General features: G+C 38.2%; 4 protein-coding genes across 13 annotated transcripts; 2 read left to right on the top strand and 2 right to left on the bottom strand.

Annotated features, from left to right (window-relative positions):
* Window positions 1-1,119: 1,119 nt before the first annotated feature.
* LOC105195213 (CD151 antigen) lies at window positions 1,120-9,677 on the bottom strand. Of its 2 annotated transcripts, none has more exons than XM_011160528.3 (7): window positions 9,384-9,677; window positions 3,655-3,752; window positions 3,291-3,485; window positions 2,945-3,115; window positions 2,698-2,790; window positions 1,810-1,950; window positions 1,120-1,544 (listed from the first exon to the last, which is right to left on the bottom strand). In XM_011160528.3, exons 2-7 carry the CDS (start codon window positions 3,730-3,732, stop codon window positions 1,497-1,499), a joined length of 726 nt encoding a protein of 241 aa, XP_011158830.1. In that variant the 5' UTR covers window positions 3,733-3,752; window positions 9,384-9,677; the 3' UTR covers window positions 1,120-1,496. The 2 variants fall into 2 exon arrangements, with proteins under 2 accessions (XP_011158830.1, XP_039305053.1); XM_039449119.1 differs by lacking the exon at window positions 9,384-9,677 and adding an exon at window positions 3,978-4,219.
* A 2,817-nt stretch (window positions 9,678-12,494) lies between these two features.
* Window positions 12,495-16,321, top strand: LOC105195212 (tudor domain-containing protein 3). Of its 4 annotated transcripts, none has more exons than XM_026130979.2 (11): window positions 12,495-12,923; window positions 13,046-13,130; window positions 13,237-13,436; window positions 13,507-13,651; window positions 13,739-13,969; window positions 14,055-14,188; window positions 14,272-14,502; window positions 14,623-15,250; window positions 15,475-15,588; window positions 15,670-15,760; window positions 15,834-16,321. In XM_026130979.2, exons 1-11 carry the CDS (start codon window positions 12,898-12,900, stop codon window positions 16,001-16,003), a joined length of 2,055 nt encoding a protein of 684 aa, XP_025986764.1. In that variant the 5' UTR covers window positions 12,495-12,897; the 3' UTR covers window positions 16,004-16,321. The 4 variants fall into 4 exon arrangements, with proteins under 4 accessions (XP_025986764.1, XP_011158829.1, XP_011158828.1 ...); XM_011160527.3 differs by having other exon boundaries at window positions 15,831-16,321; XM_011160526.3 differs by having other exon boundaries at window positions 15,664-15,760.
* A 1,338-nt stretch (window positions 16,322-17,659) lies between these two features.
* Window positions 17,660-18,541, top strand: LOC105195210 (ribosomal protein 63, mitochondrial). Its single transcript, XM_011160520.3, has 2 exons — window positions 17,660-17,897; window positions 18,020-18,541. The coding sequence occupies exons 1-2, from the start codon at window positions 17,827-17,829 to the stop codon at window positions 18,279-18,281; spliced, it is 333 nt and encodes a 110-aa protein (XP_011158822.1). The 5' UTR covers window positions 17,660-17,826; the 3' UTR covers window positions 18,282-18,541.
* On the bottom strand, window positions 18,343-24,623 carry LOC105195211 (apoptosis-inducing factor 3). Of its 6 annotated transcripts, XM_039449202.1 has the most exons (8): window positions 24,149-24,621; window positions 22,495-22,623; window positions 20,492-20,787; window positions 20,070-20,406; window positions 19,494-19,844; window positions 19,200-19,405; window positions 18,901-19,117; window positions 18,343-18,811 (listed from the first exon to the last, which is right to left on the bottom strand). In XM_039449202.1, exons 2-8 carry the CDS (start codon window positions 22,565-22,567, stop codon window positions 18,546-18,548), a joined length of 1,746 nt encoding a protein of 581 aa, XP_039305136.1. In that variant the 5' UTR covers window positions 22,568-22,623; window positions 24,149-24,621; the 3' UTR covers window positions 18,343-18,545. The 6 variants fall into 6 exon arrangements, with proteins under 6 accessions (XP_039305136.1, XP_011158826.2, XP_025986746.2 ...); XM_011160524.3 differs by lacking the exon at window positions 22,495-22,623 and having other exon boundaries at window positions 24,149-24,623; XM_026130961.2 differs by lacking the exon at window positions 24,149-24,621 and having other exon boundaries at window positions 22,397-22,607.
* Between the last annotated feature and the right edge of the window lie 1,039 nt (window positions 24,624-25,662).

Raw genomic sequence — 25,662 nt, 5'->3', positions numbered from 1 at the left:
GTACCGACTCGGTATGTAAATTGCGACAATCAATAACCGTTAAAAGAATAGGAAGGGAATTGACAGATGACGAAGCGACGAAGTAGTTTGCTTTAGCGAGACGCTTTGGATTATAGGTGATTCGTCGTGCTTTAATGCAGCGAGGTCTAATCGCAAACAACGTTGGGCTATACATAAGAACCAAGCAAACACACACGGCGGAAGCTATTAATATGCTTAGAGTATTGTGTAAAATAACATTTAATATTCGCGGTGAAAATAATACAGAATTATATAAAATGTTAGAAAGTTTTCTTTCTGAATTTATTTTTGAAGATAAATTTAGAGCCAAAGTTTCTAATATCGAGCTCAATTCTACAATAGTCATTTGTCATTCGTTATGGATTTTTACTGCTCAGTTTTTTATTTCTTGCATGTGTTATCATATCAGTAACAAATTGATTACAAACGATATATTTTAACTGTTACATGCAAATTATTTGATATTTTTCTTAATTTGTAGATATAAACTGAAATAATTAATTAATTAACTTAAAATTATTAAAAGAAATGTATCGCTTGAAACATGTTATTATTGCAGTGCAAAATGTATAATAGCAAGCACACGCCAAATTACAAGCAACAACAAAATAATGTAATTTTTTATTAAAACAATTTATTCTCTTTTACACCATCTAATTGTTGCTTGTAATTTGATCGCTTCCCTACATTTTGCATTGTAAAATTACTAAACCAAATATTTATCTCAATGGGGATAGGAAATTTGTATGGTCAAATTAAAATTTACGAATTTATTTCAAGGAAACGAATAAATGAATACAGTACTCTTGGTACAAATGACATTACTATATTTAAGATTTTAGAAAATGAAGTTGTAATACAAAATTAAAAATATAACAATTTTCTGTCATTGAATTAAATATTTGTTTTATTAATACTATTATAATATTAAACTAACAAGAGTCCCAATTAAATTTTAATGTTTTTAACACATTTTTATATCTTTTCCACATGAAAAATACGACTTAATCGTAAGATATGAAAAGAAGCAGTCACTATGAAATATAAATTTAATTGTTACATTTGGTATTGATCAAGAGTAAGTAATTACTACAGACGCACAGTATTATATACATATCGTATATTTATTTACGGCACAAAATATAAAGTACATGTATGAAGCACTAGCATACTAACGATATACATATATGAAACACTGAATGAAAATATCTTAGACATATAAATTACATTAGAAATGTAAAGAGTAATGGTAATCATGATGCGTAATGCTATATATGTGTAACAAATCGGCGAGACCTGTACAATTGGATGGAGATTCGTTCTTTTGATTATCACGTTATAATCAACTGCGTTTATGGCGACAAGTAATTTTATTGATTGGTAAAGTTGCGCGAATCCTCTGAAGTTTTCGGAGGTTCACCTCTTCCTCGTTCCGTTTTACTGGAACAGCCTTAGACTATAGCGCTGTCCTGCTGTCATTCGATCATTTTGAAGAGCGCGCAGGAAAATATCATTCCGAAGAACTGTAATAATTCCAGAATTAAAGCGATGCCACTTATTGAATAATGAGGAACAGGAGAAAAGAAAGGTAGAGTATTCGCTTAAGTAAAATAACGTGTTCAAGAATGCTAGTCACGATACTTTCGGAAAGAAAAAAAGGAAATACTGCAAATTTTAAAATTAACTCGATCGTAAAGGGAATACTTATTGAAGCTCAGCCGGCTTTATAGTCGAGGCTTCAACTTTAACTAGGGAGAGTGCCATAAAAGATGCCAACTGCGCTCTTACCATGAGACATGCGACTGCAATACCAGCACCACCCATAATCGCTGCATGTTGCTGCATGTAGATTCGCGTTCCATTGATGCAACCCTCCACCCAAGCGTTGGAAGGATTTACCGTGTCCGGGCCGGCGTTGCAGTGGAATCGCTGCAGGCAGATCGGATTATGAGAAACGCGATTCTTCGGCGAGAAAGCCGTTCGGAGGAGTGAAAGTGTGAGAGGCGCAGACCGGGGCGGTTAGGACTCGGTCGATTAAGTAATAGCGGCCAAATTGACGGCACTTGCGCGGGGGAAATCGGCGGGTCGCGTGAGGAATCGCTTAGACCGTGAATAATTATTTGCGTTGCAATCGCGAGTTTCTACGCCGAGGAAAAAATTTATGTTCGATCTTAATAAATATTTATTCGAATGGCACTAATGAAATATTTACTAAATGTAAATATATATTTATTTAATACAAGAACCGCTTGTATTTAAGCATCACTTTTTCTTACGGAATAAATATTTATGTATTTTATACTTGGTACTATTCGAATAAATATATATTTATTAAAATTTACGAATTTTCTCTGTCATTGTAATTTGTGCTTGGAAAAATTGTCACTTGGACTTCTCGAGAGAATTTCTATTTTTTTTTGCAAAAGTTAAGTTCTCATCAACTCACATTTAAACAATTGTTTCCGTTAAAAGTAAGCATTTATTAAGCAACGAAGAACGTATTGTAAAACATGTATTTATAAAGTGTATTTATAGTGCACTTTATAAACACGACACGTTTTATATTGCATAATACAAAACGTGCGTAGCAAATTGCCGTCATTAAGCGCGGGCGAGGCCGACTGATAAACTATTTTGCAATTGATGCAACCGCATTAAAACGCAATTGATTATTACCTGGCCAGGTGAAATTTCTCGACAGCAGCTCTCTGGCACGTTAAGGCCGTAGCTTCCCCAGTCCCTCCAGCTATTAACGCCGCAACAGTGGAGCTAAAATCGGAAATTGTATTAGCTAGCTCACCGGAAAGTTCCGAACGATAATTAGAGATTCGAGGAGAATGAAGCGCGCTCCGGATCGTGCCTCGAGTTCGATCGGCTGATAAAATTAACTTTTATTTACGTAACGTCCACGGGAATTATTTACCGTCGACTGCGTGGTGTCCCAGGCATCACGAATGGATTTACGATGATCGTAAAGACGGAGCGTACTTTTCATCTCTCTGTCGACCGTGCCCAGCAATTTCTCGCGGAAAACGTATCCCAGGACGCCGCCGATGAGCATAGTCACAAACAGCAGGAACACGATTATGAAGTACTGAAAACGAATAATAAATTTTATTTATAATTTTATAATTTTAACATTTAATCTGTTTCAAATTAAATTTTTCCTTCGTAGAGATTAAACTCAGCGTTCAGCCACCATATGGTGTAAACGTTCGAAAAATCGAGACGTCGTTCTCCCGGTTCTAAAATAGACCCATGGTACTCACTGTCAGCAGCATACACTTGACTTCCCGCGATGCACCGACGCATCCGAAGAAAGCGATAAACGCCACGACGATTCCACCGACCAATAGAACGTAGACTGCACCGGTTAACAAATCGTTCCCCACGAGTTCGCCTATCCATGGTACTTTGTCGACCAGGGCCCACACGCCCAAACCCGTTACGACAAGCCCGCCAATCTAGAGCGTAAATCAATAGTAAATTTAATTGGATATATAGCATTTTATTATATACAAGATGAACAAGTTTTATTTTTATCTTCGTTCATCCCGTATAACACAATATTACGAAAGTATATTAAATGTGTGCATTGTGTCTTCAACAAAGTCACGCGAAACTAAAACTTACGAAGATGACGAAGTTCGTGAAGAACAGGGAGTATTTCATGAAACGTCCGCAGCCGTCCATTTCCGTGCCGTATCCCATTCCCTCTTATCTACGAAACTCTATTAACAGAACGAAAATAAAGGAACGCTAATAAAATTAACAATTAAACGCGAAAACGTTAAAAGGACAAAGGCGCTGTATTTACTCGCAAGTATTTCACCGATTTTCGTTAACAGTTAAATTAACGACGTAATGCCGTTTCGAATGACGAAGTAAGAATTTGTAATTGTGCGTTTACTAAAAGATGAATGGCTCTTTTTTTCAGTTTACAAGTCGTGTCTCACATTCTTTTCATCTTTTTTTCCTCGACGCTGCTTTGTCGCTGCATTGTCGCTTTTGATCTTCCTTTTCTTTGCCCGCGTCGTAAATGCAGTGACGTTAAGTGGCCTGAAGATCACGAGTCTCGACGATTGTAATTAGACGAATTTTTACAACAGTCACGTACATCGCTCTTAATTATGCTACACATCTCGGTGACATCAGGCTTATATGTTTGGCCCAGTTTGAAGCACCTTGGCCATCCACCATAGCCTTGAGCATATATCCATAGGCGCGGGACTTTCTAAATTTCGTCGGATACTTTGAAAAGTCAGACGAGACTCGCATGAAAAGCGAATATTTTAATTTGTGCAGCAAATTTCGCTAATCAAAAATCAATTAATAATTTATCGATAAATTAATTTTGCATACAGTTATCGCTCTGATTATTTTAATTTAATAGACAATTCCAAATTACTCATTTCATTTAATTACATTCCTCACGAATCATGCTAAAGTCTAATCTAATTAAGCTATCCTTCCTTCATCGCGCAATAATTCGTACGCAGTAGAGTCCGAGGCTTTTAATAACTATTAATAAGCTGAGAGGCAAAATAGGTGTTCGTGATCAAAGTGAATTTTTACGCCTCGGGAAGTAGAGTCGGCGACTTCCTGTTTAGAAAATACTGCGCACATGGCTCAATTGCACGCTATTGTTCGTCGAATACGTAACGGAGAGTCCGCGCGGTACAGCGCGGCGACGCCCGCGATCAGCGGCGCCGATTCTTATCCCCGTAAATCGTCGTGGAATCGAGAGGAAGCGCGTTGCAGCGTTTTCACGTGAAACGAAACGAAATCCCGCGTTTGCGGAGAATGCACGTCCACCTGTCGGACGTGCAGGTCGCGCCCTATACGCGAGGAATCGATGAGGCAACGCGGCGATCCCAAAGAATGGCTTTGCGCGCGCGTTGATCCTTATCGTCTTTGCCGCCCTCTTATAAGGTTGCGTGTTTTGTAACGCGTTATACGGACCTCGGTCACGCACGCGGTTACACCGTCTCGAAAACACCCGAGTTATCGAGACGGATCCGAAGAGAGAGAAAGTGGTTTCTCTGCTCGCGCATTAAGTAATCCACGGCCAGTGCGAAGCGCAAAAATGACGCAGCGGCGGCGTGGCGATGACGCTCGCACTTGCAATCCCCGCAATCTCGCAAGTGAGACGTGGCGGCCGCGAGCTTCCTCCGCTTACTTATCTTGCGAAAGGCTTAGGTTACCTCGCTTTATGCTAACCGCGTTCGAGTACTCCTCATTTCCACGTAGCGGAATGAAGCCGCGAGAAAGAATCCTTCTTCATTCGTAAAGCGACCTTCCTCTCTCCATAAAGTTGAACTTCTAAATCGCGTCACTTCTATAGCAGCCCGTGGAAGTAGCGACGAAGTCCGAGGAGAGTCGCGTCAATCCATCTCGAATTTAAATGAGTTTCTCACAGACGCTCCGATATCGAGTACTTCCGATCGAAGATTCAAGAAACGACGAAAGATGATTCACTAGTAATAAATGATGCTCGTGTATGCGAAGCAAATACAATACGGAATTCTATGGACCAAGAAACGAGCGAAAATGCAGATGTTAAAATAAAATGAAATTATGTTCAGTACAAAAGTTAGAGATAATTTAATTTTTAACTAAACTGATTATGTTGAGTGTTCATACACTCTGGAAAAAATCTTGTTGCATCATTTAGAAATCTGGTAGATTCAACCAATTTGAAAACGGACGAATCAGAAATCTTGTAGGAATCACCAGATTCTAGTAAAATTTATCAAACGTTTTAATTATAATAATCAGAGTCCTATTATAATAACCGGAAATTCTGCTTGGTTTCACCAGAAACACTTAATCGTACAAGTTTTGTTAATATAATCAGATCATTCTTTTCAATGCAGGCATATTATTTTATCTAACGGGACCTCTTTTTATTTTGTGCGTTTCAATCTTTTAATTATGTATTTATTTTGATTTTTCTAGTTTATTTGAACCACCGCCGAATATTGTATTTATTTTACGTACGCTTCGATTTTATCTACTAAATATAAATGAATTCAATTTTAACGCCTGCATTTTTCCTCGTTTCTTGCAGGCCTCTAGAATTCCGTATTGCACATCATTCACAACTTCTCTGGGACACCTTGCGCAAAGTTGTACACGCCTCTGGAATTAATTCGCAATATTGGCGCAGCTGGCGCCGCGAAATAATGAGAACTCTGTTAAATTATTCTTAGGAGAATTGCACGCCCGCGATGACGCGGACGCTCATTAATAAATCATTTTATCTCGGTTAAGTAATGCGTACGCGAGCTCTCCAATTAAAATCTTCTGACATCATCGGTTAGAATCGCGTCGTAGATATCCAGCGGAATGCTGACACATGGGTAGCCTGCCCTATTGCGCTATGCATAAAGCTATATCATCTTTTTTCCACAAAGCGACAAACATTCATTTATTTATCGAGCGCCCGACATTACGACTTAATCTCGAGCGTCTCCACGGCCGTCGCGATTCGCCGATGATCGAAGAAGCGAAAAGACGTGCCGTATGCAAAATTCTATTCTTTTCAGAATTATTTCCAGCCTATCCGTCAATGTTGATCTTTGATAAATAATCGCGTCGTCTTTCATGCAGCATCACGCGCGTCTCATCGTCGCACAGTCGCGCGTTCATCTGCGATTGATGCGAGCAAGTAGGCGAAACGTTTCTTTTTTTCCGCGCGCTAAATATAAATGCGCGCACCTGTGAACAATCTTATTCGCGTCGAGAGGAAACGTGAGCGCGAGAAGAAACATTCGCTGAGAGCAAGAGAGAGAGAGAGAGAGAAAAACAGAGTATCTGTAGAAGCTGGAGTCTGAGGTGTGGCCCTTCGACGAATCGAAAGCTAAATCTCGGTTCGAGGGGCTTCGTTTCTCTAGATAATATTTCCAGATAGCATTTCCAGGTAGTACGATCCCCGTTTAGCCAATCCGTCTCGGTAATCACCGCAGCATCCGCGCTTCCTCCGCAAGTTAATGTGACACGTGCAATCGGAGCGTACGCGTTTCGCCGTCGCGTATCGTTACTCCTGCGATTTACGAGCGTTCGTCATTGCGCGGTACTTTTCATAAACACCATAATGCGCCGAGGGGGAATCGATAATGCCGGCTTACGGCGTAACGACCGAACGTGCGGAGCGTTGCGTGGCATTTTGTATTCCGTCGCGTGGAAATACTCTCGCCGAGTGATTTCAATGCGCTCCCCGCAAAGCTATTTACAGTTGCGGAACGAAACGTCGCGCGCTTCCACGCGAGATTCTTCTTCGTCACGTTGATTAGTCATTTTAAGGTGCTTAATGTTTTTAACGATCATATTTGGAGCCCGACTAATAAGGAAGCCACGATGCAAAAGTTGAAGCGTTATGCAAATGTTAACTACTTTTGCGATAAAATGCAGCTTTATGGCTATTTTATGAGTAAAGTAAATTTTTCTCGATTGCTTTTTGTAATATACTCGGAACGTTTATAAATGCGTACGGAGGTTTTAAATTAGATTTAATGAGGGGGCTTTATATCGGTTCTGTACTTAACATGTAGTAATTCAAAAGTTTCCAACTCGAGGATATAAAGGAAGTGATGAAATAATACAATTATTTTTATTTTTTTTTTACACAATCTCTCATTTCAACACATTCTTTAAAATTATGAATTAATTTTTCCACTTCATTACAAAATGTTCTTAATTTTTGTCTTTAAAATGGTTTAACATTGAGAGCACTTTTATGTCACTGATAAATTTATTTTTACGCAAATAAAAATTTAATTTTGAAAATGAAAACAATTTTTATGATTAAAATTCAATTTGCGCAGAAAAAATCTATCAGTGACGAACAAATAATCTTTTTAGTTTTAAATTATTTTAAGAAAAATTAAAAAAATTTTGTTCAGTCTGTAGAAAAATCAATTCGATTAAAAAAATATATTGAAATAAAAGACGATATTAACAAATAATATTAAAAAATAAAAATGATTCCTTTACTTTATTACAATTTTTTCCTTGAGCTAGAAACATTTGGACCTCACTGCTGTACAACTGATGATTTATTTTCATATCTCGGTCAAATGAAATATCTTGCAGAACAGAGCAAAAAATACACATCTCGACTGATTTTCAGATCATTCTGCCTACTGTTATTTTTTTTATCTCACCCACGAGTGTCCAAATGCCGATCGACATTCAGGATCGTATGACGCTCGTACATATACACTTATAATAGATTTGCGGTTTTTTTAAGATAGTCCTAGTCCATGATGAGTTCTATGATCCTTTCAATACTCAGATAGCAATGTATCAATATCGTTGCTGCGAATTATAACAAATAAATTCGAAAGCGATAGCTCAGAGAAGTAAGAGGAGTAACGATAGGCAAAGCCGATCTGAAAATCGATTAAAAGGTGCATTTTTTTTTAAATCGAACGCTATTCGATATAATTATTTGTCTCTTTGAGAAAACTTTAAACGGAACCGAAAGCTTGAAAGAAAATATTATTTTTCGTCCTATAAAAATTAGAGAATTTAATTATACATTTAATTGACAAGTCAAAGAGGAGCAAAATAATTCAATTATCTTCACTTTAATTGGAAAATTCAGTTAATCGAAATCAGTCTTCTATATTGAGCCAGAGTGATACGAAACGATACGAAGACTACTTAAGGACATTAACGCGATAAAACTTGGCGGCAAACTCGCAATTACTCTCACAGTTAGAAACTTTCTCGTTTATTAGTAGTCGAGTTCGTTCTGGGTGTAAATTAAATTAACACATCAAGAAAGTTTTCATTGTTGTCCTCGTGTCTAGCCACTTTACAGATTGATATTATTTGACGAACGTGGGCGTAAGTTAACATACATCATTATTCACACATTATTTCCTCAACGAACTAGATGATATCTAATTACACTTCCTTCTTATTCACGTCTTTAGTACAGTAATGTTATGACCGTCCGTCGAGTCAAGTGGAGTTCAACTCAAAATAAATTGTCATAAAAATTAGGCAAGCCCGCGCGCGTATGAGTGCGCCCGAGCGACTTTATTTACGTCGATATTAATTAGCAATTTCAAAGCTCAATTATTCACAGAGCTTGTGCTTCCGATCCAAACTTCCACCGAGTTAAAAACTTGCCGAGTACAAAACAATATCGAATAGACATGATTCATATTTATTTGCCGCGTGCCAAATGGCGGTACGACGATGAATCACCGCGACGCAACTTCGACGTCTCCGCGCTCCAAAACTTCTTCGTCCGCGTGACGCCGCGCCGCGCGGAGTCTAATGGTTTTCGTGAGAACCACGCGCGACCAGATTCCTCTAACGCCAATCGATTGCCCAACATCTCTACTCACGCTGGTTCCTTTCTCTCTCCAACCGGCGGCAGTCGCGGGAAATAAAGAAACAAACGATTCCTTTCTCCCGCCTGGAAAGCCCTCCCGCGACACGAAAGGAAACGTCGAAACGATGAAGCCGCTCGTTTCGGGGAAAATGGGTAGACGTTGCGACGTCGGATCGGATGAGTCGTCACAGCGTGAAAATTCAGGAAGCGAGGTAGACCGAGTTAGACGCGCGCGATTTCAGACCGAGCCGAAGTGAAACTGAAACGGTATAAGACTGAACGAACTTCTGCCTCGCTCGCACTCTCTCTTTCGATCTCCGTCCTTCTGTGTTTCCCTCCTGGTCTCCCTACCCCTGCCCGTTCTCGTAGTAGAGTCCCTCCGTCTCTCTTCTTTTCTCCCCCTTTTTCTCTCTCCTTCTCATCGAGTCATCGCTTACTATACCATACACGTTGCGTACGCGTTACTACCTCGTGATCTAACTATAGTGCGAGCCATTGTGTGCGAGCCGGTGTGCAAAACACCGTGTGGAAAACGCACGATGGGGGCCAACGAAAGTGGGGAACCACGTTAGCACGTACACACTGGTGAGACACGCACGTAGCACGATGTACGCACATACGTGTGCACATATGCGCTACGATACACGAGGAATACCCCCGCTTCTCGGGGGACCCTGCTGTACACGAGGTCCCACGTTCCGACAGGAATGTGGATGTGATAATCAAGCCCATTCGTTGCCCGCAGGCAAGAGAAGGCAATCTACTGATTTAATGTTACCTCGGTAATTGTTACAAAAGATCGACGATTTTTGTCGCTAAAATGAATGCAATATGTCACTTTCGTGGCGCGGAATTTTAATCTGCCAGATATCATGCGACGATTTTTTTTATTGAGTAGAATAGCAAATTATAATTTTACAGTGTCGATCTGGCCGTCCGTTCGTCCGTCTGCAAGCTTTCCTAAAAACGGTTTAACGTTTTTTACTAATAAGTTCCCAAAGACTTTAATTTTTACCGAAGCAAAATATGAATCAATTGATTGTAAAGAGACGGGAGGTCAAAATCAGTAAAATTTGTTAATAAAATTAAAATCAGTTATACGCAAAATGTGTAATTACATCAATTATTGTAAATTTCTGGAGATAAATGTTTTATAAATTATGAGAACCACGTAATATTAAATCATGAGATGTTACGTAGTTTAATTCTATTCTACTTTTTACTGCGTAGTCAAACTACGTATGTCGCTAGTAAACGTTATATTTTTCTAGGTATTTTTGGATTCCAAAAAATCTGAAAAAATTTTTGGTTTACTGTCTTAACATTTAGACGTACGATCATGTGATTCGAAACGCTTTTTACTTTTTTTGACACGTCCAAATTTGAGGTCAAACCGTCTGGGTCAATATAACCCAGGTTAGTCTGTGGTGAGTTAATATAGGTCATGACTGTTTACACATATGTCACGTGTTCCGTCATCTCCAAAGTTAATATGCATTTGATGGCAGTAATTTCAAAGTTTGTTTAGCGACTGCTCCACCCAAGTAATAACCATTGATTCTAATTGAAGCAATCGTTGATCGGGCTTTAATTAAGCCACTTGTAATATCGGGATAATTTATTTTCCAAAATGGTACATTTTGTAACGTACGTCGTTAAATTATTTTGATGCATGTGTTTGACTTGTCGTAAAAGAAACATAGAAATCTAATAAAATAACTCGATTAGCTATCATAGATCATGAAATACGCGAAGCAAAAATGTGAAATGCTTATCGAAATATACATCTTTCGCGCGCATTTCGTGCCTTGAATAATAAATAATAAACACTTGCGCTTTTATGGCTATACTCGTATTATTATCTTAGTTATAACATAAATAAATCTATAGATTTAAATCAAAGATAAATATCTGAAATGTAATGACCATCGATAGTTTTGCGCGATAAATTTTCATCCAATGAACCCTCGCAAAAAACAGGAAATCATCAATGTACGAACTCTGAATGCCGTTAGTAAATATCAAAACGCTGAACTACATTTGTCAATTGAATGAATCGTGACGTTGCTTGATTGATCTTCGCGATGACGAGAAATTTAAAAAATTCGAAAGCGACACAATCAATTCTTAAAACGCGCGACACAATGTGAATCGAATTGATATTCAATAAAACTCCAATACTATTGATCATCCAAAAACATATAATTGGAATTTATTACACAATAAATTTCGAATGTTCAATTCTCACGAGGCACTCTATATTTCATTTAATTGATTTTTTGTACCGTTGCTGGTGTTATATTGTTCCTATTTTTATTATTTAAATTAATAATGAAAATAAGATCAATTCAAACTTAAATTTATCAATTTGAATTAATAAAAATGAAATAATTTAAATAAGACCGTGATATGTATAAAACAATTACAATCGAGAGAAGATGGGTCAACTATGTGGTTTATTATCACATAAACTTAATTACTCTGTTTTCTTAAATTAAAATATCTGAACTTTCTATTTATTTTTTGAATAAAATTGTTATTGTTTTGCTTAATTGTCTTGCTCGTCATTGATCTTTCTTATACTGAATGCTTTTAATCACATTGGTAATATCACAATATTAGATTGTGTAATCAATTTAATACTACTGATGCTAGCAAGCAACTATTACGGCAATAATGCCAATAAGATCTCCTTTGAGTATAATACCCAGCAAACACTGAACATAACATAGAGATGTCATGTTATAGGTATAGCATATAAAATGTTGCATCTGTTCGATGTTTGCTGAATAAACGTTTGATAGTATCAGTATCTATGTATTATCTATTATCAACAGCATTTATTATGACAATAGTGCCAATAAGATTCTCAAGGAGGGTTCATTATTACATTATCAATTTAACACTGTGATATCATCATTCTGGTTCAATTTTAGAACTGTTTGAAGAAAGTAACCGCGCGCAGTTTGAAATACTAAAAAATGTATATTAAATCAATTTCCCTTTTCTCAGTTTCAATTGCGAAAATTATAAATTAATAATTTAAAAACCGAATAATTTAAACCAGCGTCGTGTGGCGCGCCCGCGCCGTTCGGTCTGTCATCTTTCACATCTATGGTCGAATACGCACGCTGCTTCGAGTATGCAAGATGGCGCCGAGTGTTTTCATGCTGAATAGGTGCGGTTTCTTGGCTTGAGCGATCGAACAGGTCGCCGCACCAGTGCGCGATCCTGCTTTTTGCGTTGCAGGTCGTGCTTTTACGAAAAACGCTCTCGACGGAGGTGCTTGAACGCCGAGTCGTCGAACTCGGAGTGGGAGAGAGAGAGAGAGAGAGAGACTCGAATCACCTCCGTCGATCCGTCGATCCACCCTCGATACGCGTGTCAGCTGTCAGATGTTTGTATACGCGTGGTCGCGTGCAACGCGTCGCGAACTCACGGACGATACGTAATAGTCGTTCACGGTAGTGATGTTGATTTGATGAAACACGAAACTTTGTCGAACAAAGAGAGAGTCCGGCGCAGACATGGAGAGCTTGGAGGCATTGGGATGGTGAGTAGGTTTCTACTCTTTATCGTGACCTATGAGGAAAAGAAGCCTCGTCCACGTGCTCTATGATTGTTTGAACTTTGCGCAATTCTTTCATCTGTATTAATCACTCTTTTTTTCTTCAGGTATCTATCTGATCATGGTTATAAATTGGCAACCGATTCAGATAGCGTGACAGACACGCAGAAGATAGTAAAACGACTGTTAGATGTAGGTATCAACGTGATCCTTTTGTGAATGAATCTCTGGGGTTTGTAGTTTTGAGAAATTGTTTGAGAGATGTGAGTGAACGAACAAAAAAATAAATTATTTACAGTTTGATCTGAGAGAGGTTGGCAGTGGGAATGGAGACATTAATGAAGGTAACATCGTGTTGCAAATACAAAAGATTCGCAATGTAGCTACACCCAAAGGAAACGAAGAATCGAAAGCAGTTCCACGAATGTTAAAATTATCGTTGACAGATGGGAAAAATAATTATCAAGCCTTAGAAGTTGAACATATATCAGCTTTAAGGTAATGTGTTACTTTGAACTACTTGTTCTCTCATATTGTTTCTTCTAATCATTTATTTTATACATTGCAGTTTAAATACACCACCTGGTACAAAGATACTGATAAAAGGAATCTTACCTGTGTCCCATGGACTTCTTCTGTTGATACCATCGCATTTAATTTATGTACTTGGGGGAAAAGTTGCCAATTTAGTGGAAAAATGGGAATTAAATAAGGTAAATCATTTTATTTAACAAGAGACACTGATATAATATTCTATTTAATGGATATGGCACAAGTACAGAACTATTCTTATATTATAGAAATTAGCTTCTCATACTCGAGTAAGATCTGCTGAGGAAGGTGGACCTCCACCATGGATACCATTTGGTAAGAAAATTATTAAAGTATCGGAGCAAGATAAGAATTTCAAAGCCCTGGTAGAAAAGGAAAAACCTAGTAAGGAGACTGAGTTTGAGGCTCAGCGTAAGGATGCGATAGCAGAAGCTGCTAAACAAGGCAGTAAGAAAGTATTTGGTGGTGGCAATAAGCAGGTTTGATTTGTTTTCTCTATTTTTCCATTAAATTAAAAGCTTGCATTGATGTCTGAAAAATCTGATTTATATGTGTTTTTCACAGTTATTGGATCATAGCGTACAGAAAATCGTAGATCGTGGATTTACCATAGAGCAGGCGGAATACGCTTTGAGAATTAATAGAAATAATGTAGATAGAGCCCTGAAAAGTCTTCAAAAGACCGATATTAAACACAAGTAAGAGAATTTATATTTATATTTTTTCCTATTTCTCTTTCGCATATGCACTTAATCGTCATCGAATTGTCATGTTATTACAGTAACGCCAAGGAATCCCGAGAGCCACGTGGCAAACGGGAAAAGAAAACCGAGGAGAGTAAACCTAGCAGCGGGAAAATCTCCCTATTTGATTTTCTCGAAGATAAGTTGCCTGTGCAACCCGAGAGCGAAACACCTAGTTTGTCGCAAGGCAACTACGTACAGAATAATGAAAATAATTACGATCGTTTTGAATCACGTGGTACTGATACGCAAAGTGGAAGAGGTGGACGGTACGTAACTATCCTCTGCAATTTTTGTTAAAGATTACGCATTTAAAAATTTATATATACGGGATGCGATTAAATTCGTGCAGTACTGCAGTAATTCTTAATATTAATCTTTCCTAACAGAAATCAAAAAGGTCGAGGTTACCAACCACCTCCAAGATATTCGGAGGAACATAAAAATGGTAAGCGAATAAATAACAGTAATTCTACTACGTATTCGCAATACAACGGTGCTGGCCATGTGTCGCAGAACAAACCACCGCGGTTCCAACGTAACCAGGAATCTCAGTATCAGTACCAATACGACAGCGGTAGAGAAGCGTATCAGAAATCTTCTCAGCCAAACGATTACAAAAATACGTTTGCTCAGTCGCGTGCAAGTAACGTAAATGCCAGTGATAGCGGTAACGATAATTATAACAGAATCCAGGCTGAGTTTCAGGGAAAGAATCTCGGTAGTAACAGAAACTATAATCAACTTGATCCCGAGGCCAGAAATAGGCATTTTTATGATGCTTCTTATAATAGGCATAATCGAGCTCAGCAGAACGGCACCCCTAAAATATATTCGTCTAATACAACTGAACAGAATTTTAAGAGTCAACCTAAATATCAATCAAACAGTAATGTTGATAAGATGTCCATGAATCCCAGTATGCAAAGGAACGAGAGTAATTATGGTAGCCACAACAGTCCATGGGTATGGCAAATAGGTGACAAGTGTATGGCTAAATATTGGGAAGACAATAGGGTATGTATCATCTTTTTTATATGAAAATTTTTGAAATTGGAATATGAATTTTGAAAGAGAGATTTGCTTTGTACTTGATTCTCCAATCACTTTGTATAAAATTGATTGGAATCGAATTGAGAATTCGTTGATTACAAAAGTTGATCATTATTACATAAAATCATGTGTTAGCCGCATTTTTTTCTCATATACATTATTTAATTATTTCTGTACAAAATTTACAGTATTATAATGCCGAAGTCACTGGCGTTTCTGAGAGAACTTGCGTAGTGCAATTTAAGGGATTTGAAAACTACGAGGAAGTACTCCAGGTGGATTGTATACCAATAACAGACGACGTATGTAAAATAGTAATATGTAAAATTATTAATGTATTTTTGTCACCGACGATTCTTTGTTAATTATTGCGATAGTTTCAGATTCAAGATCATGTTTCGGATACAAAACGGCAAGATCAACGTTCAAATAATCGACAGCCTCGCTACGATCAGAGTCACAATCACATAAATGGTAAGTGACAAATCGTTCATCTCCAGATATTATTTCAGTGTCGTAAGTTAATTAAGAATAACGATTGCAGCAGGTATGGAATTTCGACGAGGAGGAAGTGGTGCTGTTGGTGGGAATAAAGGTTACAATAAAAAACGAGGTCAGCAACGAAGCACACAACCAATTTACCAACCGCCAGCACAAAGAAGCCACAATTCTCTGCCAATTAATAATCAAAATAACACTCAACATTCTTTCCTTTAATGTAACTCTAGTCTTGTATCCTTAGTAAAAAAAAAAGAAAAAAAAGATTAAATTCAGACGCTATTGAGGCAGTTGCATTCGCTACTAAGGATTGATCTAACAGGTTGCCACACTAATGGAGAGTTTAGATACCGTTTGTATTAACCGTCGATAGGCAGCGAGTTGTGTGCCACATTTTAATTTCTATTAGAGCTGAATTGAACATGCGATAACTTAATACCAAGCAAGTTGGTTCACGAAAGGAAAGAATTAGAAGGCTCTTACTGTAAAATATCGAAATATGTGTTCTTGAAATATATTATTTGTATTATAGGAAAATTGATTCTTACTGCAAATGACACAGGTATGTACCTCGTCCATTTTAGCTGTAATACAGTTGTAATGAAATCTCGTTCGTTCTTCGACCTTTTGACTCTCGAAAAGTCGTCAGGAAAGAGAGCAGAATAATTAAAATATAACGTGAGTTCTATATTTTGAATATCAATCGAAACAGGTAAATTAAAATAATCAAATTTACATGTCAAGAATTAAGCTTCCCGATATTAAATTATAATTAAAATAAATTGGAGAAGATGCAAAACACGATTAAACGCGACAACTTCGCACAATACATCGCATCCGACTGACGACGAATGTTGGCACGAACGCCCGACAATTTACTTTATTTCCAACACTCCACGAAACTCTCGAAACACTCGCTCGCGTCGAAAACTCGTACGGGACGACGAGAATGCGAGTTGAAATTCGCCGCGACGTGCCTTGATCTCCCCCCCGACCCCCTAACCGACGTACCGACCGACCGCTGGCACTGCGTAGCAGCGGCGCGCAGGCGCGTGATCACGTGCCAGTCACGCCGCTACGCAGTACGCAGTGCCAGCAGTCGGTCGGTTAGGGAGCACGGCGGAAGGTCGCGGTGCGTCGCAGCGCATTTCAACTCGCATCCTCGTCATTCCGTACGAGTGTTTGATGCGAGCGAGTGTTTCGAGAGTGTCGTGGACTGCCGAAAGTGATGTGTCGGCCTTCGTATCGACATCCGTCGTGTCGAATGCATGGTGCGAAGTCGTGTCGCGTTCAATCGTGTTTCGCAGCTTCTCCGTTGCCTCTTATTTCGAGTTTCTGACAGGCGTGAGCACCAGGAGGGTTTCGAGAGTTCCGAAAACGAAGGCTTGCGCGTCGTGCCAAGTATGAATCAAGACGAATCGTTGTGAAGAGAATCTTGGATCTTTCGTGTCGCTCAGTTGAGAATGATCGGTCGGGATGGCACAAAGTCGCGTCGCGCGTTCAATCGCGTCTTCTCTGTTGCCCCGTATCCCGTATCTCGAGTTTTCGACGGGCGTGAGTATCGGGGATGCCGAAAACGAAACCAAGTGTCGCGCGTTTGTGTCAAGTATGAATCGAGAGGAGGAGAATCTTGCATCTTCGAAAGCAGCGGCTGAGAGACGGAGCTGGACGGAGCGATCAGCGAACGGTGAGTCAATTTATTTGTACGAGTATCTACTGCTTTTTCGCCCCCACATTTCAGTATTTGTGTCTCGTTCTGATTGCGCTCGCATAAATTGCCACTCAATAAATCGCGCATAAGTCGTTAGGATAGGAAAAATTTTAAATTTTCGTACGCGCGCTCGGTACACAGTCGGTATACAGGCGTTATGCCCTCTCACGTTTTGAGGTGAGAGGGCAGCACGACAGCAGAAACCAGGAAAACGCAATAATCCTAACCAAAAAGCATGCTGTAAAGCTAGAAGAAATCGTATCTCTGGATAAGATTAATTAATAAAAATATTTGTGTATTTTGATTTTTTCTCGATACAATCTGATTTACAATGCGGCTTGGATTAACCCTGTTAAAAAGCCATTATATTTACACTATAAATATGCCATACAGATTTAGAGGGTAAGTGCTTCTAAGAATTAATGTCATATCTAGTTCAACGAATTATATATAAGAATCGGTTTTATATTACTTTATTGTCAACGAGACTTGCGTAACTCTCTGAAAACTTTTGCTTTATGCAGGAAATATCGTAAGGTTAAGAAACCGACCTTGCTAGATTTATTTAGAATGAAGAACGACTTTGAGAGGGAAGAACAAAACATGTTGATTTTGCGGCATCCTTATCTCACGGTTGAACAATCTCACGGCCACATAAAGGCACAGGAGAACAGAAAGGCAATGTTTCTCCAGAAGATGGAAGATTTCAGGCGTGAGAAGTTTGAGAAACATACTACTATTGCTGATCGCCTAAGCCATATGAGAGTTACAGAAGCATGGGATTGAAGGTTCTACAGACTCATAAAATTTTATTTCGTAGATTGTTTTAAATTAAATGAACAGTGAATGAATGTGAAAATAAAATTTAATTTTTTTTTCTTCTTTTCGGTAACATTTTAGATCAGTGTATTTCTTAATAGGAAGATAGCACTATGAAATATATTACATAAGTTTATCTAATAAGGTACGTTGAGAATGTATAAAGTAAAAATTGAGACTAATACTGTGACATTGTTTTAAAGTATTAAATTATGTTGCTCATCGAATGACTCAAGCTTGCACGTTGACTAAAATGCTCTCTTGAAATCGGGTTGATACATCCTTCGGTTTATTTTTCATCCAACCAAACGGATCTGCATTAATCTCCTCTTCTGTTAGTATCTTTCCCTCATAAAGCATGTTCGCAAAATCTGCTGCCGCTGGATCGGCATTAACAGTGCCAATTCCTATTACTTTGCCATCTTTAAGATAGTAAGCGATGATTTCCAGTTTATCCAGTGAACCATGAATCTTTATGCTAGTAGGTTTTCCATGGCCTGAGAAAATTAAGTGATAAAATTAACGATTATTCATCGTTAACACTTCATGAAATTCTCTTATACCTTCTTGTTATGTATATATTTACCTGCGTATCTGTAATTTTTATTCAATAAGTTGGTCCAAAAGAACGGCACGGTCCTCAGAGAAGTTTCTTTACCGCAAATGTTTAGAGCCGCAATTTTGCCATGATAATGAGCTAGAGAGTAATGGCCTATCGCAGCTGACGTGTCGTGAGATCCGTAGATCGGTGCATAAGCTATGTCACCTCCGGCATATACATTTTCCACGTTCGTTCTTAGATACTGTGATGCAATTTATATCCAATTATTAAAATATAATTATAAATGTATAATTATAAATGTTATACTGTCACAATATTATTACCTTATTTACTAGTATAGTACCGTCGTTTTTCATTTGAACTAAAGATTCCTTCATCCAATCAGTGTAAAAAGTGGACCCTATTCCAACGATAGCAATGTCCGCTGGTAGAATCTGGCCGTCTGTAAGTTCGACCTTAGCCAAAACACTTTTTTCATCTTCTTTTGGAATAAATCGTTTGATATTATTCTGGAAGATGAACTTCACACCTGGGAATATTAATTATTATTACTAACAATAGCTTGCATAATGTGTGCTTGCTACGTAGTTACGTATAATTTGAATACAATTTTGTACCTTTAGCCTCGTGCTCCTGTTTAATTCTATTACCGATGTCCGCGCCGAATATCGCTTTGAGAGGTACAGTATCGCGTCCTATTACTGTGACAGATGCGCATTTATTGATACAATAAGCCGCGGCTTCCATGCCGATAAAACCTAATCCTAGTACAACTACGTGTTTCTCAGGAGACAGAAGCGCATGTACGCCTTGTGAATCAGTATAATCTCGCAGAACAAAAATATTGGATAAATTCGCTCCAGGTACATTGGGCATTCTCGGTTTACTGCCAGTGCAAGTAAAGAGATAATCATACTTCAAGTTTTCGTTGTTACTTAATTTCACGATATTCTGAGTCGTATCTAAACCTGTAATAAGAATAAATGTAGTAAAAAATGTAATGTATGAAATAGGTGACTTAGGCCTGTTTGTACTAATATAACTTAAACTCGATTTAACTTACTACCTATCTTTTTCTAGTTTTAGAATTAGACAAAGAATTGGACAAAAACAGTAAGTTAGTTCGAGTTTAAAATTAAATTACATTGGCGCAAGTGGGTCTCAAATGTACATTGATCTGCTTTTCTTTGTACCTATTGCTTCTACTCCAAGTTTCGTTTCGATCTTGTTATCGTCGTAAAACGAGGGTGGTCGTAATGCCGATTTATGAACATCGAAATCCAATACTTTGGATACTTTTATTCGATCGTAGGGTACCACGTCTTCTTTGCACACCATGACGATGCGTCCTGTAAAGCCCTCCTGTCGTAGGCTCTCCGCACAGGTCGCACCCGATGGACCACCGCCAACTATTATGACTGTTTTCGTATTTTCAGGGTCACGCGCAGACATGTCCTTCGTGCGTTTATTTAAATCCAGATCTTTACGTTTGGCCTTTACATGAACGAGACCATCTTCATCTACACGAACCTGAGTTAAAGCGGACGCATAAAAATAATGTGCTAAGCAAATACGTATGACAAAATCTTGACGAGTTTGTAAATTATTCGAGTACCTTGTAGCATGGTAAAGAATCCAAGCCTGGATAATCTTCAATGTCCCCAGTTTTGATATTAAAACATGCGCCGTGCCACGGACATCTCACCCGTCCTTCCGTTAGCGCACCGGTGTGCAGCAGAGCACCGTAATGCGTGCATTTGGTCCCAATAGCGTGCAATTCGCCCTTCTGTTTCACCAACAAAATTTTCTTCCCGTCATCACCAAGTGGTAGCACTTTCATTTCATTTTCGTTGATATCTTCCTGCTTGCACACCACATCCTCGATGTAGTCATGTTCCTCCGAGGCTGCTCCTGGGAAATATACAAGATAATTTGTAACTCAATTTTTTTTCTAATAATCATCTTGTTATATTGTTAGAGGTGCATAGCAACAAGTGACTCACGAATGCCACAATATGACAATTTATTATATTTGCACGGGATATTCTCTATATTGTATTCATTATAAGATTCTTCCTCTTTAATTTTATTCAACATAATCAAAATCCTCAGCGAATTACACAAGAGTAAACTACTACAATTCTAAAATTGCAATCTACACAGCAAGAGCAATCGTACTGTAGTATTTAACAATTATTTAGACACAGATCAGAAAATAATTTTGTGTTGACCTATCAAAATAATTATGCGGAACGTTTAAGTATGATAATACTGCTGCAAAAAGTTTTGACATTCTAGCAACTAGCTTGAACGTCCAATATAATTTTTTTAAATGGTTCAACATAATTATTTTTAGATCTGTATTTCAGCAAAATTGTTCTTTCCGTATCATAGCCTTGTTAAGTCAACATTAGCATGTAGATATAAAAATAGAAACACAAAAGACAAACATATAGGTATATTTTACTGTATGTGTGTGCGTGTGCATCTAATGCACGCAATAGTTTCACTCAATTACGTCTCCATAGCAGCCTATAAACAATAGAATAACAGGTGGCTTGAATAACGGGTGATACCTCCAACCAATTGCATCAGCAAATATCTCCATAGGAAAAGGAGAATCCTCGTCAACGACGCATATAACAAATTGCTCGCGACGATTACGTAACGCAGCATACGATAAGTATGAAGAAATTTCGGAGGGTGGAGGGAAATCTCGCGGCCGTCGTTATCTCGTACGTGAATCGAGTGTCGTACTACGCGCTTATCGATGATTTAACTGATTTAACAAATAATTATCATTTTGGCGATAACTCGCGCACGTGGCATGGATGTTGTGCATCGTTCGACATCCTCGAAGAACGCACTGATTAAAAGCGCGGCAGTGAATATCGCAGAGAATAAAAACAAAAGATTGTACTGCACTAGGCCAACTAACACGAGCGAAGGTGGAACGTATCAAACTCGCAAAAACTGTTTACTGGCCCGTCACGAAAATGTCAATATTTATTTATACTCTGTATTGCACGCGTATCGATCGCTATTATTAACCTTCCGTAGGCAATCTGGTTTGTCTAGCCCAAATTTTATTGTTTCAAACTTTCAAAAAAATCTAAAAAAATTCAAGATTACTGTTATACATCTCTGCTACATTGCCAGATGGTTGTTTAACTTCGATGTTGAAATCTTTATTCAATAAAAATTGAAATTTGAGAAAACTGAACTGCGCTTGTGCCAACAAAGGTTCTGATTGCCTACGGAGGGTTAAACGCAAACAAGTATTCTCTCTCTCTCTCTCTCTTTCTCTCATGAATTGTCCTACGCTTTGTTCTTTTTTTCCATTATTTTTAAGTGCCCTATGATGCCCTCAGAAAGCGAGCGTGACTCAATTATTCAAAGCCCATTCATGGATACGTAATATACAATCCGTTCTTTCTTTGTCTCTCCACATATATGTATAGTGTTTGCTCTAACCTCTACGAAGAGTGTATACATTTTTTCCGGTAATCACTAATGTTACCCTTGCAAGCGTACGGCGATCGATAACGGCAAAGCATCGCCCTTGCACTCCGTATATGTCTTGTATTCGTAAGCCTTATTTAGCGTCATGAGACGTACCCCGGAGAAAACGCAAAAGTGGCAGGTCTGTCAAGGCGGCCCACATCCGTCCGATTGTCCTGACACTCCGCATCGATCCTCACAAGGCACTGAGAATTCACCGTCGCGATCGTTGCGTCCGTCCTCGTGCTATATAATATGACGTAATACTATGTATATACGAATGTCGTTTCTCATAAACCGCTCGTCACTAGTCGCGTGTAAATTCCCCGTCGTAAATCGCTTTTGCGTAACCGGCGTGATGCATCTTTTGTAAAAATGCGTGGGAGTTAATCTCAAAATTGAGGAGAAAGATCGGATCGATTATTATTAACGCGTGGAATAAAGGGAGAGAAAAAGCAGAGGAAGAATGAAAAAAAAAGGAAGAAAGATCTTATTTTTATAATGTACTGTAGTGATCGTGATACAGAGAGTTGTGTTTGCTCTTCGTGCCAAAGATCCAGGTTTAAATCCGACTGATTAGAAACATCTGATATTCGATCGCTACCTGTCGGAAGGGAAAGGCAAACTACCACACAAGAGTATTTTACCCTTCTATAGAACCTCTCCAAATAAACTGTGTAGATCTCGTATGTTTATGTAAATTGTAAAAAAAGTGTATATCATATTAGGGATCACCAGGGTTCTGACAATAGGTAAGGAATATTGAAAGAGGAAGACGAGAGATAGAAAAAAGAAAAAAAGGGAGGACAAAAAGAAAGGCAAGGAAAAAGAATATAAAGATGACACGTGGTTTCGTTTGAAAACGATCGATTTGTAATCGATAGGTTCCAGAGGTTTAATCCCAACCGTCATCTTATTATCCAAATTCCAATAATAAAAACTATAGATTATATCGTCGGTAAAAAATTTCTGTCATTTTTGTTAAAACAACGAAATCACATATATCTATAGTTTTTATTACTGTTTAGAATTTGGATTATATGAAATTGGATTATGATTTAATAATAATATAAAGTTAATTTGGTATTAGTAAAAGACTATAAAATTATGTCTTAATAATTTTTGCAATTATTAAGCTGAAGGACTAGTAAAATCTGAAATGTATATTTTGTTTAATTATGTGATGGTCCATGATTGTCCATCAAGTTAATTAATAAATTTATTTTTTTATTCTTTAATTTGCTCGTATTTGGATCGTTTACTTACTATTTATTTGCACTAAGATAAGTGGTAACTCATATTTCGGGAACACGTATTTCATTTACAATATAAGAAATAGAAATAAAAACTTGGTCCGAGTACCACTTACATCTATGATGAAATTTCGCACTCAACAACATAAATTTAATGTAACACATGTTGACACAATTGCACATATTACATTACTGGGATACCATAGAATAAAAAGGGAAAGAACTGTTTCACAGAAAGAGGAAAAGAGAAGTAAGAGGAAAAAGGAAAGCAAGCGGAGAAGCGTATGAGTCATTTCTAACGTGCGACAAAGAATTGTTTGAGTTATTAAAACTAAAAAGTAGCTCGCACCGTCATATTGTTAGGATTAATCTGCGGCGATTGTTCGAGAGAAATTTTAACACGATATCACCATGACGCGATAAGAGAATATAAGGAGAATAAAACAACTTTGTCTCAAATTTTGGCGTGGTCCTCGTCATTTTCTCCAGAGTTAGTCATTCGCGCATTTGGTACACACCTGTTGCGGTGGATCTGTTCTGCCTCGAGCCGGCGCTTCTCCGAAAGGCTCTGCAATGACCCGCGCCCATGCTGCAGCTGTATACGAATTGTCGACGAGACCGAGAGCCGTGGATAACAGAGGCCGGGTGCTGTGCCTTTACAGATCGGCTACGATCGTTCGTTTGTGCGAGATCTCTCGATCGTGATTCACAATCGTGCGAGTGCACACGACCTTGAGATATTCGTGGCGAGACGGCGGCGTTTAGATTCTCATTGAAAACTTTCACATCGCGTTCAAGATACGCCCCTCATGCTTGGTTCGCGACTAGTTTCTCGCTTGAAAAATTGGGGCACTCTTGATGCGTGAAACGCTGATCTTTAGATCGGTTCCAAGTGGACCTAAGTAATTCGCGGCGATAAGATTACCGATTACTCATTTCGTTACGACGCACTCAGTGTCGAAGGAAAGAGACCGAGGAATACACTCCGTTCGTGGTCGGAATTGTAATGTACAGCAGGAAGTACCGAATCCGTAACTCGAATCCGCAGGCGCAAAGCCAATGCTCTGTGACTGGTTTCGAAGAAGCGTTCGATGCTTTTTGCTAATTATGAATCACTTCTCTTTTCTTGAAAGAGTTCTATATGACATTTTAGAAAAAAATGCATAAAAAACGTAGAATCATTTAGATTATTATTATTTTATTGTCTCTAAAGGAACTAAGACGCTCCGTTATCTCGTACGTATTACTGCACGTTTGTAGATAACTAAAATAAAAAGGAGGACAACATCGAGGAGAGATACCGCGATATCGCGGTTGGGATCTAATGTATTTGGAATTTGCGTAGCAAGTGCCATGCTTGCCGTGCACTACCGCTCTCTGTAACAATTTTGCAGGAATAGAAAGTGACATGGATGGTAATACACGAAATGTGAAATAATTCCTATTATCGATGCTCCATAACGTCGGCACTCGGCAATAACGTTAAAACTCGCTAGATGTAGCGAGAATGCAGTTTCTCGTACCCATTTCCGCAGGGATGACTGGTCCGCACAGTCGTTTGGGTTTAGCGAACCCACGGACCCGAGCTCATGAACTGCGGACATTCACACACATTTACATCACATACATCCACATATACACATTTTTGATAAGCGATACATAGAAAGAAAATTATTATTTCAGAAGAAAAATATTTCAGAAAAGCATTAAAATAATAAGACTTTAAAATAATAAATTGCGAATTAATTGTATTTTTTTATGATTTAATTTTCATGAAGATTTTATTAAAATAACATTTTTCCTTTAAAGATGTAAATATATTAAAATTGTATTTATATATTCGTTGACTGGTTCAATTTTTTATTTGTTCATTGATTAGTGCAGACTCTATAAGCAAGAGTATAAAATCTTCAGAAAATCTTCTGAAGCAATTTGATTTTTAAATGAAGAATTTTATTTCTTCATGCAAGCAGTTATGTGTGTTTAAGATTATCATATTCTTTCAAGAAGATTTTATACTCTTGCTTGTACA

Source organism: Solenopsis invicta, chromosome 5, assembly GCF_016802725.1.
Source record: "Solenopsis invicta isolate M01_SB chromosome 5, UNIL_Sinv_3.0, whole genome shotgun sequence".
Lineage (NCBI taxonomy): Eukaryota > Metazoa > Arthropoda > Insecta > Hymenoptera > Formicidae > Solenopsis > Solenopsis invicta.
This window is presented reverse-complemented; position numbering and strand designations above follow the sequence as displayed.

Bases quoted from the DNA above. Each gene is read 5' to 3' on its own strand.
- LOC105195213 (XM_011160528.3), bottom strand. From the start codon at position 3,732: ATGGGATACGGCACGGAAATGGACGGCTGCGGACGTTTCATGAAATAC. The intron at 3,116-3,290 runs GTGAGTACCATG...ATTCGTTTTCAG, and splicing joins TCAAGTGTATGCTGCTGACA to TACTTCATAATCGTGTTCCT. The intron at 1,951-2,697 runs GTAATAATCAAT...ATCTGCCTGCAG, and splicing joins GAGAAATTTCACCTGGCCAG to CGATTCCACTGCAACGCCGG.
- LOC105195212 (XM_026130978.2), top strand. From the start codon at position 12,898: ATGGAGAGCTTGGAGGCATTGGGATG. The intron at 12,924-13,045 runs GTGAGTAGGTTT...TTTTTTCTTCAG, and splicing joins AGCTTGGAGGCATTGGGATG to GTATCTATCTGATCATGGTT. The intron at 15,761-15,830 runs GTAAGTGACAAA...TAACGATTGCAG, and splicing joins GAGTCACAATCACATAAATG to CAGGTATGGAATTTCGACGA.
- LOC105195210 (XM_011160520.3), top strand. From the start codon at position 17,827: ATGCGGCTTGGATTAACCCTGTTAAAAAGCCATTATATTTACACTATA. The intron at 17,898-18,019 runs GTAAGTGCTTCT...TGCTTTATGCAG, and splicing joins ATGCCATACAGATTTAGAGG to GAAATATCGTAAGGTTAAGA.
- LOC105195211 (XM_011160522.3), bottom strand. From the start codon at position 21,552: ATGCTGCGTTACGTAATCGTCGCGAGCAATTTGTTATATGCGTCGTTG. The intron at 20,788-21,452 runs GTATCACCCGTT...TATATTTCCCAG, and splicing joins GCTGATGCAATTGGTTGGAG to GAGCAGCCTCGGAGGAACAT. The intron at 19,406-19,493 runs GTACAAAATTGT...TAATATTCCCAG, and splicing joins ACAGGAGCACGAGGCTAAAG to GTGTGAAGTTCATCTTCCAG.